Raw genomic sequence first — 15,315 nt, 5'->3', positions numbered from 1 at the left:
GACTGACTACACTAATTAAAGAGAACATGGTATAGACAATTTTCTTGGAGTGCTTCATTCTACTGCTATAATAGCTAAGTGAATACCACACAGTCTCACTTTTACTTGTCCATTAACTCTCTGTCCTTGATCAAAGACTGTGCATACTGCCTATCATGTTCATAGTGAGTAAGGCTTATAATTTAAATTGTAAACCTCAATATTTAAATGGAACTGCATATGTGATCTTTGTCACCTCATTTTCATGAATGGAAAAGAATATTCTGACACCAAAATTACACACTTAATTCTGCCTCACCTTCTTCACTGACCTCCATCCCACACTGCCTTGGGTTTATTTCCTCATCCATCAATGGGTCAAAGTAATTTCTGCTGTATTCATTTCCTGTGGAAAGCACATGAAGTAAGGGTCAGCGATTATTAGAAGCACATGAACCAAAATGTTAATTTTGAAATCGACACCAGCAAGAAAAGGGGCATTTTTTGCTACTTTATAAGCTTAATTTTTTTAACAAGTCCTCTAAGCCCACTAGTACCGCAATTATCATCTTGTGAAAGGTCAGAAAAGGTAATTCTGGAAATAAGCGCACTTTATGTTACTTTGCTCAGAAACTAATGAGAAAAACACTCAAATTTAGATGATGAAATGATAAGAAACATTAAAAAAAAATCCAGCATCCCAAACTTAAGCCAAATTATTCTTGAAACACATTTTACGAGTGAATTTACCCATGCTGCAGGGAAATTTGTGTTTCACAGCTGACCCTTTCAATTTCAACAGTTTTAAATTTCACCATTGAGGTTTCAACGTCTGGTGCATCTTTAATACTGTATTCAACCAGAGAAGTGTTTAATTACAGAGGAGATACTAGAATGCTGCCTCATTAATCTGAACAGCAATTATATTCAGTTGGGCTAGGTAACTAATCTAAGATTTTGATGGGAGAAAAACACTTATTTTAGCACTTTCCATTTCAATAGCTAGGTTTATCTGCCTTTCAAAAGCTAATCAAGTTTACCAAAAAAAAAAAGTAATTTGTTAGACTTATCATGGAATAATGCAGCATCTAACTGCCTGGAGGATCTTCCCATTACATCAGTGAGAATTCTGTTTTATCAGGCAGAAGGGAGGCCTTTCTCCGAAAATGCGTCCATCTCTGCCACACTCAAAAGTGCAAATCTACGTTTAATTCATCATTTGATATATCAGGTTTGCAAACACAGTCAATTATTACTAACCTGAGAAGAAAAGTAAAATGATTAAGTCCAAAACAAATTTTTGAATTGCGTAAGTAGATACAGACCTATATCCTGGAAAGTGCCTGAGAGCTAAATATAGGAGAGGGTTAAGTCATCCAAGATACACTACAGTAGTCTACAGTATATTTGTTTTAGGATCAAAAATAATCCAAGCAGCAGCTCCTTTTCAGAGACTAAATGAAACTTTGATATGAAACTAGGTTTAATTTATATTTCTGGACTGGCACATTTTGACTGTCAGTCTCTGTTCCTTCAATGTAGTAAGTACAAGAACTGAAAATTTGCTTTACCTTGAGGTCTCAATAAAGAAAAAATAAATGAGTTTCATTTTTGTTACTTTATCTGTCAACAACTACTAGGCTGGTATGAATCTTGGCAGTATGTAATCAAAGTCTTATGTACTGCAATAACAGAGCCATTCTACCTTATTCACTGTAATTGTTTTTCTCTAGCACAAAGCACTGTGATGTTATATGAACACCCCTTCACATGTTAGTAGAATAATTCACCCATGTGCTAAAAAAGAAAATGATGATGCATCTCTTTATTCAATTACTTCCTAGCTATAAATGTAAATTTCAGAGAAATACACATTGCAACTATGGAAGCAAAACTTGGCTACCACACAGACTTTTTGCTGTGTCTTTATTTCACAGTAGCTTTTACTGCATTTTAATGCCATGTGTTCTTTATCCTATTGGTTTGGTATTGAACAGACAGAAATCAGACTTTTAAAGAATTCTTCTGGACAAAATAATTGACATTTAGGAGGAAGTGTCATGTTAGATTTGAGTTTATGAAGCATTATTTTTAAAAAGTGATACACCAATAAATGCTGTTGAACTACTTGCTCTTTGATCCTCTTTATTTTTTAAAAAATATCACCCAAACACATCTTTCAGAAGTATGTATGGGTTATTTTGCTCAGGTCTCTGGCCCTGTCAAAACCACACACAGTTAGAAACACAGTTTATGAAGTATAAAGAATGACCAGACTTGATTTCTCTAAAGTAAAATTGCAACATATACACCTTAAAGACTACATAGGTATAAGTGATAATGCCAGAATTATCTCATTATGATGGTTTTTAAAGAGAAGAAACTATTTTAAACTCAAGGTTCCAAAGAAGACTTGCAGAGTGTTTCTAAAGAGTAGATAGCATTGCCAACCTTAAATTACTAGTTTTGTCCTTTATTTTTTTTCTCTCTCTCTCAGTTCAGCATACTTTGCAAACTGAACCATGAATTCCAGTTGTGACCAGGTCTTGGCTTTGAGCAGGCCTTGGGGTGTGAAGGGGTGGGGGTTATTTTAGTTTTAAAATGCAGGTTTACCAATTTTAGTCAATACAACATGCTGCCAAAGGCATTTTGCTAATAATATTTTGCAAGCATGTGAATGGATTACTAATTATTTCACATTTGCTTTTGGAAATATTTGAAAATGTAGAACATGTAAATTAACAGTCCACTAAGGAATTCACATCGCTCTGCTTTGTGGTAAAAACACAGTAAAGTAAATGTTAATACTGTGCTTCCTTGCAGATATTTTGAACAGCAGTGCATAACTTAGTACTTTCAGACCTCAGGTTGCTTGGAATACTTTCTCTGGTGAAGAGCAGGCCAGTTCGGACACACAGGTTTTTGCTTTGATCTGTTCAAAGATTTGACCAAATCCAATAATTCAATCTGAAACACTGTTCACCCCTCAGTATCATATTATTTCATGTGGAAAACACAATGGATAGTTCAATGACACCAGAATTCAAGTACAAAACAAAAAACAAAAAAAAAACATAAAAATAACTGCAAGTTCAAATAAAAATGGAAAGAAGGGTGTTGGCACAACAGTGATCAGGTGGGAATTTATGCAGTTTTAATTAAAGTAAGAGGAGTTGCTAATAAAATTAGCATAATCCTTGGATGCAGCCCATGGGACTACACACATATTACTGAGACTGGATAAAACTCTAAGATGGCTTTTAAGCTAAGATGTCTGCAGTCAATTATACAGTCTATGTCCTGAGAGTACCACAGAAATGGCATAACTAAGCCACTTTTCTACAAGGTCTTCTACTCCATAAAGAAATCACATAGCTTGTATCAGTATCATAAGTACAGCAAGAAATTTTGATGACATTGAGAGAATTATTCATTGTCCTTCATACAGTGCCATTGATCTAGGTTTTGAGTTTAATGAAAGAATCATGAAAAACAAAGTTAAACACGAGAAAAACAAACCCCCAAACACCTGTATGGAAAAAACCCTGCTGGATTTGTCCAGCATCTCCTGACTGATGTAAAAACTAAGAGATTATTAATAACCAGGTGACTGGTGACTAAAAGCTTAGAATAATATTCCTTGGCGATAGTTTTCAGAGTGATTTTGGGGCTTGAGAAAAGTGAAAAATTCAGACATTAGCAAACTTTCATTATACAACAAGTTGCAGATAATGGTCTGAGCAGACTTGCCTCACTGATCGGTAGTTCTCCTGTTTCAGGTAGCAGTAGGTTCAGCAGATCTCTGTCCATAACTGAGAAGGACATTACTGCACTTCTAAAAAAGGCCTGTATGAACATACGACAGTTCATAAAGGCCTTTTGCATAAAACAGAATAAGGCAGAAGGATCATGGAAAAGATGGGATCTCAATCTGACACAGAAGAGTTTTGACCCAAAGCACTCCTGAAACATAATGAAGCAGTTGGGAGTGGAAAAATAGTTCACCTTTCCATGCAGGTGTCTTACAGCATTGATTTCAGTACCAGTTCTTGTTTGTGGACATCATGATAAATCCTCACTCTCCCTTCAGCAGAATTCAGCTTATTTCCCTAGTGATACTTCCCATTTCACTTTGCAGATATGGTGCTTTGGCCAGGCCAAATATGAGAGTACATGTTTGCAGATTTCTCAATTTCTGCATGAGAAGAGTACGCAAACTCTTCAGCTTGAGTCAAAGCAACCCTGGGGTTAGACTTGAATTCCCTTTAACACATCTTTAAGAGATGTGTTCATCTTAGTTTGGCCACCAGCAACTAAAGTTTGAGATCAGGAGAAGAGGGAGAGAGGTATCTCACCTCCCACACTTTTAATTGCTTTACTTACTCGTCCTTTTCAAGATGGTGTGTGTCTTGTGAACAGTACACTCATTCACCCATTTCCACAGTTCAGTAGCCACGTTAATGGAAAATAATTTGGGAGTTTGAGACTTTCACAAGAAAACACATCACAAGAATTTCACTAGAAAGTTTTGTGTTGCTAAACTTACACACATCTAAATGTTAAGAAGATGCTAAAAATGAACCCTGAATTTTGAAGAACTCTATGAACTGAGATATAATATCCAAAGCAAGAGTAATTCTCAGTTCTCATTTTTCAAGAAAAGAATATGGAAATATTATGAGCTAACCTGAAATGATTTTTTTGTTTCAGTGTTTAATTTTCGGTTCAGAACCAAGATATCAATTATGCTTACCTCAATTAGTAGCCATTACAAATGCCATTACTTAAATTGATAGAGGCTGATCTATGCTACATCTAGAAGCTGAAATAAGATATATTATTATGATTTTAAATTTAGATATAATATTATCATTTGTATTTTAAATATAGTATATTATCTACATTATTTAAGATGTAGATCTAAAATAAGATTCCAGGGAACCATGAAGTTGTTCCAAATTATCACCAAATATATCAGGGGATGAATTGTTTTACCTAGAACTTCAAATTTTAATGAGTTCCAGGAAGAATTCAATGAAAAATTATGCTTTAATGGCATCTTTAAACCAAAGAACATTAAGCAAGTGACTGGACAGTAGATTATGTCTTGAAAACACAGCTTGTTAAACACTATCACCATCGGGTGACTTTTCAATTTTTGAAAAGTTTTAAAGATATCATATGTCATTTTCCTTATCCCCAGTGGAGACCATAGGTAATGAGTAAACCACATAACTATGTCTTATATTTATATGGTAAGCCTTGAGTAAACTCACTCGTCAGCTTTGACAGAACTTTGGCGAGGAGATGGGTTGCGAGACGAAGCAGTGCGCCCGGCTCCGCGCTTGCAAAATGCTGTGCTATGATCTCCACCAGCAGCATTTCTTTCCCCGCTCAGTTTCTGGAAGATTGACTGAATTCTGAATTTGCTGCTCTTTAGGCAAAGGTATAGCACATTTCCATGTTGTGCCTTTCCTTTTTTTGTTCCCCCTTTTTTTTTTAATCCTGCAGGCAACAGAGGGCACTGTGCCAAGCGACGCCAGTTTAAGACCTGCTGCTTTTTCTGGCAAAGTGCTGTTGTTTGAAGACATGAGAAAAGATTTACTGATGATGATGGAGTTCATTTAGGAGCACTATTAGATAATGTGACACATGTCAATGGGGCAAGCGGATACTGAGGACTAATAGGGTAACCAGCTTGCTTGATCACACCTAAGCCTCTGAAAGAACCCACAGGGAAAAAACAGTGACAACTTTAAGGCTCAGACAACTCTTCTGAGCAGCAAAGTATTCTTAAGAATAATAAATTAGCCTTAAAAATATATATTCAGTCACCTTATGAAAGAGTATTTCCCAATTATAAGAATGCATCTATTCCTCACAATTCTTCTCTCTATACCTTTCACAAATTCAATTTTAACACATTACTTAGATGAGTGGCAACGAATCCCTGTTGTTGAAATTGCATGCAATGGATCACGTTTTACACACTACATTACACCTTGTGCCGTTCTGCTGATTTCAATTGGATTACACATTGTGTAATTCAACGCAAAATTACTTCCAATGACAGCCTTTTTTATTCCTATGCATACATGGTGATCCATCATTGCCTGCACACTGGGTTTGGCATTTCCATTTCAAGTCCCTGTTGGAATCAGAAAGCATGGAGCCACATACATAGAACTTGAATTATTAGATATAAACTTTGTCACTATTTAAGGGGAAAAAAAAAAAGAAAAAAGGGTACAGTTCTGATTCATATTTCTGGTTCCATCTTTTATGCAAAGCATTTTGTCCAACACAAATAGCCAGTGTGACAAGCTCCCATTTACTTCATGTGCAGCATAAAAGTGAGTATTCAGCAGTTGCTTCTTTTCATCTGCATTTACCATCTCCCCAGTTGTATCTAATGTATCTTTAGAATGAAACTGGATTCTGTTCAAAAAGCTTCAGCCTCTAGCCCTCTGTACACAGAGTGATTTTGTTTACCAATCTGATATGCCACATGGCAGCTTCACATAGCCCTTTCTGCCTGTGCATTCGTAGATTGAGGTTCTTGCCCTGTCCTACAAGTGGGCATAAAATGGCCTGTTTTCCTCTGCCTTAGTCAAATTACCTTTAGCAGCAATCATTCCTGAGCAAAAGTCTTTCCTTTACTTTGTTTTTTGAAAAGGAGCAGAACCATTCTATTTTATGGAGGATTTTTCCCGCAGGATGCATGCAGCACCATGGTAGAAACATCAGCCCAGCTCCGCAGCAAGGAGGAGGTGGCGCAGCAGTGTGCCACGTAGAGACACTAATCTGCTCCCGGAAGCGGTATAGCCATGTTAATGCCATGCTGTACCCGGGCTAATTAGAATAGTTCTAGGTCTTCGGTTGCAAGAGCTTTCCCTGCCTCATTTTTTTTTTTAACATTGTTAATCTCTGTGGGCAAATTTATTGGAGCATGATATGAGATGTTAACAGTGCCCGTTGAAGATAAAATGGTAGAATTAATTAGTGCTTTTGATTTTAGGAGATAATCTAGTTTTGAGAAAAGATTTGTGTATTGGGGATGATAGTAAAAAAATGAAAGTTCCTTGTCATCTGGAGACAATTTTAACTTGAATTATCAACATTTAGGGTCAGACTGCCTCTAGCCTTTGTACAAGTGCGCAGGATACGGGGGAACACAATTAGCCTTCCTTTCATCTCCCATGCAAAAGCTACAGAGTATCACAGTCTCTAGAGGGTTCTACAAAACCACCTCTAAAGAGGCCAGGCGCAAGGTGAATCACATAATGAGAGGATGCTTGGATAGCCTCGTCCTTGGATTCTGCGCCTTGCCTGCACTGTCTGTACCCCGGAAAGATCACATCCTAATTTGTTCCGACACATATTCCCTCTGCGTGCTTGGCTAGTAATTTACCTGTCTTTTGAAAGTGTGAGCATTACCGTCCCAGAGGACTCTCTTCAGGTTTAGGTGGACCAAATTTGTATAGTACTATGAACTGGTATAAACCAGCTTGCACATTACCTGCTCACAATCACTGAGGACAAAATGCATATAATCTCTAAAGTAGATTTACAATTGTAAGAAAACAAGCATGCAGGCACTGTTTGTGGCATGTGTCATCCGAGTGTGAGCAATTGGCCCATATTCTGCCTTCGGCCAACAACAGTGTATTCCTGGAGATTTGGTGCTTGGGTAAGAATATTTTCCTAGAAACACTTTCCTTGGCCAAGACTTTACTGAACCAGTCTGAACATTAAGGCGCTATCCAACAAGTTGTGAGTTTAAACTTCTCATAAAAGAAAAGCTGCTACTGGCTCACCTATAGCTCAGGTGAGAGCATTAAACCCACGGCAACTGTAAAACTGTTGGATATAGGTCCCTGTCCCTGCTACAGCAGATTTGGGTGATCTAGCCCCAAACATTTATCCCAGTGAAATCTGCTGGCAAATTTCACCTCCCCTTAGGATGGTCAACAGGAAAATTTCTAGTAGGTTCAATACTTGCTGAGGGAAAAAAAGGGTAAGAGTTGATTTGATTTAGTCATAAGGAACATTAACCTCTGAGTATTTTCAGAATTTGGCAAACATGAGAAGATCATTGTGAGAGGACCTTAATTTCACAAAGGATGTAAGATGGAAATGAAGGTGAGAGTCCTGTTGCAATGAAAAAAATGCCCTATCTGAAATACCATATTTCTAAAAGCAACAGTAACAGCTGGGTGAAAAATGAATGTAAATTAACAACAAATTAAAAATGCCCTTCTTTCCTGTTTAGAGCTGATGCTCCACAGAAGAAACTGATGTTAGATCAGGACTGAACAGCAAAGAGTCAGCACAGAATCACAAAAAAAAAAAAAAAAAAAAAAAAAAAAAAAAAAAAAAAAAGATAGAACCTGCTGCAACGAGTTAGCTGGCTGATAATCAGGAGATTAATCTGAGTAAATAGACAGCCAGTTCCCTTGGGTCTCTATAAGATTTAACAGCAGTACCCAAACTTCATCATATAAGAGCAATGATGGAGAGCATACAGCAGAAAAAGTCACTCAGTCTGTCCCTGAACTATCAGGAGTAGACCATTAGGTCTAGTGATGACAATAAAATTTGAAATATTGTCCATAATAATATGGCATAACACTGTGCGACATCTATGTAGCTGCGAATTAAGTTATTTAAGCCCCAGATACAGGCTAGTTTCAATATCATGAAAGGCTATTTCATTCCCATATAATCTCTGTTCTGCACAGTACTCTCCTGTGTAACCAAAGCCAAATTCCAGGAACAGGGCTTAAGGTGGACCCAAACATGCAACTGCCTATTTCCACTCCTTTCCGGTGTCCTTAGCATGGAGGTATGTGAGAAGGCATCTCAAAGGAGGAAGTAGGAAGAGCAATTGCTGCAAGAGGAGCAGGCTGTGACTCTCTTGCAAGGTGGAGGAAATGATAGCACCCTTGTAGCTATTATTTGCTGCCATTAAAGACACAAGTGATGGGTGGGAAGATAACAGGAAGGCAAAGTCATCTCTATGCCCTGTCTTTGAGCACACAGCCTGAAAATCCAGCCTGATGTTTATACAACTCTTTGAACCTGCAATCTGCTAAATGCTGTGATTAAATAATTGTGCTTAAGGTTATAACTGGTTTTCAATTATACAGTTTAGCACCCAGCGCTAGAATTGATGAGTGCAGTTCTTCATTGAGTAAGTAACCTAAAGCAAGCCTGGGAGCTGAGAGAGAGGAGAGAGTCCATAAGTTTTGGGGGGGAGGAAACCCCAAAAGGAGTATTCTGTTGGCCTCTAGGGAAGAAAGGAAGACAAAAGGCAAAGGGAGCTGTGAAAGGGCCCAAAATATGTTTATTTTACACAGCCTATGCTGCTGTGCTTGACAAGCAGTTCTCTTAAGGTAAGAGGCCTATCAAGAAGCAGAAGACAAGCATACCAACTTGTGCCTGTATGTGCCCCCCGCTCCTGGAGCAATAGAATCCAGTACAGGGCGTAAATCTCTCAAAAAACAGAGACTTCTGTCCCTTGTCAACTGAAGAGGAGTGGTGCGGTAGCATCCCACGTGCTGGTGGGCAGAGGTAGTTTCCAAAACCACGTGTATTTTTGCAAAGGCACAGCAGCCACAGAAGCCATTTTTGCCAGACCACAAGAGAGAGCCTGTAGCTTGCTCAGCTTGGGCCTCATCCCCACCGAGGACCGGCACACCACCACTTACCCATCACTGCATTCAGGTGTTGCCGTGCTTATCTATGCAGCTGTCTTTTCCTCTTCTCTCTTTAATGAAGTATTATTATTATTGGGAGTGGGAAAAATTAGCTCATCTTGTACCATAAGGTTTAGTTCTTTTTTTTCTTCCTCCAGGTTTCTGAACATCTTTAAGCTGCTATTTCTTTTAGCAACTGTTTACAAATTTGCACTGGCCCCCATGACTGCCAAGCAAGTCCTGACATAAGACTTAGACTAAAAATACTTCAAAGCAAGGCTGGATTAGGATGATCTCCAGAGATCTCATCCAAATCAGACTTTCCTATGATTCTATTGATATAAACGCATAGCACTTAACTTTTTTTTTTTCTTTCCCCCAGTGGCTGCTGCCTGTCTTAGCGGCAAAGCTGTTTGAATGACTGATCTTTTGAGTCACTGAATGAAGAGAGAGCCAAGGAGGGAGGCACCATGGTGAGAAACAAAATTTTCAGGTCTCAGCAAGCCATCTTCTCCCACTATAAAACACTCAGTTGTGTATCAAAGTATTGTGCTTCAGATAAAAAGAAACCATTTTTATTCCTTTCACAAAGATAATAATCAGCAATTTTTAAAAACAAACTGCTGCTTAGGATGAAAAATCAAAATGTTTAAAAACACATTTCTGTCTTTCAAAAAGAGTGTTGTTTTCTTGAGGGAACGATTCATGAATTTCTGAAGAGACGACTGAAAGCGTGGATAGTATCCAGCGAACCTAAATTCATTTTTTGCCAGATAGACTATTTCATTAAAAAACAATAAATCCCTTTGTCTGCTTAATCACTGTTCTGACAGGCTGCATAGGAAAGGCAGAATTCCTGCTCCGTGCACGACTACGTGGAGTCACATGAAGGCTAAACAGAATGATGAACCTAATTTTGCAAGGGGCCATTAAGAGTCAGAGACACTGACTCCTCAAGGATAAAATCTTAACACAACGCGGTCCACAGCTGGAAAAGTGAATGCCTATATTTCTGCATTTAAGTACCTAGACAGGCACATGAGGATATCTAGCGAGCAGCATCTCTGCTTGTGAGTTTATCCCTGCTGAGGGATTAGGACTTTAGTGCCTTAGGAGGTCTTGGGCCCTGGTGAGCATCTACACATTCATGGAAACACATAGGCCATCCAAAGTTAATGAGACGCCATAGTCTAGTAAAACGGTATTTTTGAAGATTTTGTGCTCAGTTTCAAACATTTTTGCTTTTATTTAAATCTTGGCCCATGATTTTCTCTGTATATCTCATGAGATGCTTTGAAATCCTTTTCCTTGCTTTCTCTCACCTGATTCCTAAGTAATAACCATTCCTCCTCACGTTCACCATTAACAACAACTCAAAGTATAATAATTGCACAATAGGTTTTTTTTTTTAAAAAAAAACACAACCACATAAGATCTCTACAACAGGAAAACTGACACCAGAGAAGACCCTCACAGCTCATTCAAATCAACACCAACACTACTTCCTGAGTTGGTGGCACTCTTGGGCACAGCATCAGCTCTGTGCTCAAAAGCCTGGCCATACAGGGACCAGGGCTGTAGATATCTGAGCACAACCAGCCACAAAAATAATGAAACACAAAGTGGAGGCCAGATGACACTTGATTAAGAGCATATGGGAGGTCTGAGGCCAACCATCAATCATGGGTCTGAGCACTGCTTAAGAATCACTTGGTGCTAGCAAGCCAACGACTGAGCAGTACCTGTGGCCCCACAGCAGCCTCCCAAACTCACCTCCCAAATTCAGCCTCACACAAATGAAGGGGAAGGCTGCCACGAGCACCCGCACCACACGCCCTCCTCTGCCGGCAGGGAGCACCACGCAACCCGCGTCCCCGCATGGAGGAGCCACTTGAGCACAAAGGCCGCGAACAGCTCCCGAAGCACTTAGAGAAGGGCCCGTTTCCATCGCTGTTTTGTCATTTTCCAACCCAGGTTTGCAGAGGAGCCTGTGTGGAGGCGCCGAGGCGCAGGGCCCAGCACACGCAGGTTGGGTCCCAGGCGCCACCGCTGCTGTCACTCCATTTGAGGCTAATCGAGTTGGATGTCTCACCTCTTGGTTCGGCATGGGCTTGCAGCCTGGGTTTTTGTTGGTGAGCTGCAAGGGTGCTATCGAGCTTGTCATGTCTAATAACTTCCTCCTCTGAAGTCTGATATGCTGAAAGATCTGTGCTGCTGATGTTAAAAGCTGGATTTTCAATGCCTTCTGCTGCTTCTCTCTCTTCTTTCACTATAGAAAACAAGGAGGTCAGAAGAGCACATTATAGCAAAGTGTATTTCAATGACAAGCAGAAAAATCCTTCTAGTAATTCCTTTGCTGGAAGACTCAAGTGTATCGTCCTCAAATGTCGCCAAAACAGAATTAGGTTAAAATTAACTCTAAAAAAAAAAAAAAAGAATAAATGATTAAAATAATTACAAATTGCACCCTGACAAGCAAGAGCAAAATTTCGCCCACAGCCATTTGTCTGTAATTAGTTAATTAATCCTTACACAAATTATGAGCAATAACTCATCAAGCAAGGCTCACCCATCAGAAATTCAGCCGACTTGGATTTCTTCTGCTTAGTTTGCTTCAGAGCCTTCTGCTGGAACTTCTGGAGGGAAATTGTTAAATGAATAAATTAGCTAAAGAACGAAGATCATCCTTTATGATCCACAACTAACACAGTATTTTAAATATGGGATGGCATTGAAATGTCATTTAATTTACATCTCTGCTAAAGGGGTCAAACACTAATTGAACAACAGAAGTGGAAGAATTAAATAAAATAGGAGAAGAAAAGTTAAAACAAATGCCAAATGAAGGTCACATTAAAATACTTTGTTTTCTACCATTTTTAATTAACGCAAAGAAACCTCAACAAATTAAGAACATTATAGGACTTGTCTTTACAGTATGCATTCAGCAGCAACTGCTTTATTTTACTTGCAGAATTGCAAGTGCCTCATTTGGCAAAGTTTGATTATGCCGCATATTTATAGACAGACTTCCCTGACATCCCCTGTTCTTTATTTTCCAAGTCCTCTTACATAACCAGTGTGTTTGCTCATAGACAGGGCAGCTAAAAATGAATGAGCTCTACCCTTTCAAATGAGACAATAAAATAAAAATAACCCCCAAAATTTTACACTGAGATGTCACAAAAGAGATATCATGGTTCCAGAGAGGAAGCAGGATGCATTGCAATGATGAAAAGTTTATTTAGTGTGGAGACATGACAACAGAGAACAAAAAAAAATCTTAAAGGAACTAAACTCTGACAAATTCCAAATTAATTCTCGTAGGGAAGCAAGGCTCAGAAAAAAAAAAAGTGCAGTCACACTATTACGATAAAGGTGGCTCAACTTCTAAACACCATTTTTTTTAATACCTTCAAGGATGCTAGCAAGAGGTTCACAAGTGGGTTCATGCGTGGCTACAGTCCCCTATCATGGATGCTAACAGGCAAAGCAGGCAAGGGTTATCTAAAACAAAGTACCTCTGGGTGTATTAATCAAAAAAAAAAAAATCAAAGTAAGAAAACCATTCAGATCCATTTATTTTAAAATGTCACATGGCATTTTCTGAAAACTGCATTATTTTTTTAAGCCAGTCACTTAATTGTCCAGAGATAAAGACCACTCCTGGCAGCACAGCTCCTGGAAACTGTCAATACGAAAGGATTAATTACAAGAATTGTTGAAAAATTGCAATTTTTACAGCATCCATCTCTCCTGTTTGATTGTGAGTGTCAATTTCCAGTACAAAACACTGCTCGCAGCAGACACAATCAATAAATCTGTCAAAAATAAGTGAACCACATTAATGACAGATTAATATTGATATTAATGTCTTTATATATGTATGTGTGTGTATGTACGTGCACACGTACATATGCATAGCCTGAAAATAGTTGACGACTTCTTATTTGAGAATATTATCCTCCTAAAAAGCAAATACACTTAAAAATTACTAGAAATACGTTGTTCTGGAGATACATTAAATAAATACTAATGCAGCAGAATTTATTTTTACAAGCCACATGCTACACAATTATAGTTAATGGTAATTTTGACAGGAGTTCAATAGATTCAGAAATTCACCCTACTGCTTTTGATTTGTTTTCCCAACTGAAAAATATTTCAAAAATATATACTAGCCCGGTTATATCTTTAGAATACTTTTGCAATACTGAGATTTTGCCAAAGTCTTACATACTGTAAAATTTTAATTCAATTAGTTTAAAAGACTAAAGCGGTATTTGTAACATTGCAATATGATAACCATTTTTCTCATATTCCACATAGTCACCACACAACATTTAAAATCTTATGTTAATGACTAGAGAAAAAAAACATCTAGAGGAAAATTTGGTGACTAATTTTCAGCTGGTGTAAATCAGGATCCAACTGTAACTTTGATAAAATTATGTTACCAGCATTACCTAAAGATTTTACTTTTCATGTGCACACATATTACTCTTACATGACAGATTTCGCTAACAAAACAAATTGCAGGTTATAGTCATCTAAATAGTCATCTAAATCAAGCCATTTTGATTCATCTAAATCTAAATTTAGTCATCTAAAATAAAGATGCTGGGGTTTTTTATTTAATTTTTTTACTATTAATTGTAGTTAGCACTCTAACTATAGGTTAGCACCTAAAAATATTGTTTTTGCAGGGACACAATAAAATACATTCTTTGGCACTTAACTCACTTTAACACTAAGTATTATTTTTAAATACTTGATCCAACATGCTTATGACTCCTATTTACTCTAAAGAACTTCAAAAGAAACAAAGCCCTTGTTCTTTAATGCAATTAGGTTTCAAAAAGGTGCTTTTCATGAGTTCATATTTTTAGAATGAAAGCAATACCTGATGCTCTACAGGACAGAGAAATTGTTCCTGGGTTAATTCTCCATGTAACTGAACAAAGGAGCATTTTGGTGCCCTTTGAATAACCAACTCATGTCCTTGTCACTGTGCTTCAGAGGAAAATAGGAGACATTTTCCTTTCATACCTACTGCCAGTCAGCTTTCCCATCCTTCTCTCTTTTATATCTGGGCACCTTTCTTTTTTTTTCCCTCTCTTTCTCTCCTCATTTTACGTTCCTTTCCCCAGCCACTCTGCCATTAAAATACTTTGTCTTCTCATCAGAGAACAGGCAGGAAATTATCCAGTGGCATTTTATATTCATTTTATCATTAGTCACTACTAGTTAATTTATGTATTTATGCAAATTTATGCCTAAAGTAATTGTTCTTTAATCAATTTACGTATAGCTACAAAACATAGGTTCCTAAAAGAAAATTAAAGAATGCTCTTTCCCTGACCATGTTGCAGCCAATGTCCAGTTTTGTGGCTGTACCTAGAATATACATGAACGCATGAATGTACAGAGATAAGATGTTCTAAGTATAAAGTATTACCTGAAAACAAATATTTAAAAAAGTATTTCTTAAGAAAGCAAAGTTACACAGCTGGAATCTAGGGTCTCAATTGATATAAACACTACACAAATTTACCCCTGCTGTGGAGTTGGCCCAATCTATATCTGAAACAATATACGTAAGGCCTATCTACCCACAACTGACACATAGACAGGGGAT

At 37.9% G+C, this 15,315-nt stretch overlaps 1 protein-coding gene across 1 annotated transcript in view; it reads right to left on the bottom strand.

Moving 5' to 3' along the window:
- LOC104572448 (uncharacterized) overlaps positions 1-15,315 on the bottom strand; it is a 154,873-nt gene that overhangs the window by 136,138 nt on the left and 3,420 nt on the right. Inside the window, exons 2-4 of the mRNA XM_088521722.1 lie at positions 12,247-12,313; positions 11,770-11,946; positions 299-385 (exon numbers count right to left, since the gene is read on the bottom strand). Coding sequence (XP_088377848.1) covers positions 299-385; positions 11,770-11,946; positions 12,247-12,313 — 331 coding nt within the window. The remainder of the gene's footprint in view (positions 1-298; positions 386-11,769; positions 11,947-12,246; positions 12,314-15,315) is intronic.

Source organism: Tinamus guttatus, unplaced genomic scaffold (assembly GCF_059628265.1).
Source record: "Tinamus guttatus ecotype Peru unplaced genomic scaffold, ASM5962826v1 Tinamus_guttatus_pri_ptg000131l, whole genome shotgun sequence".
NCBI classification, from domain to species: domain Eukaryota; kingdom Metazoa; phylum Chordata; class Aves; order Tinamiformes; family Tinamidae; genus Tinamus; species Tinamus guttatus.
The sequence above is the reverse complement of the archived record's forward strand: the minus strand, read 5'-3'. Positions and strand labels throughout refer to the sequence as shown.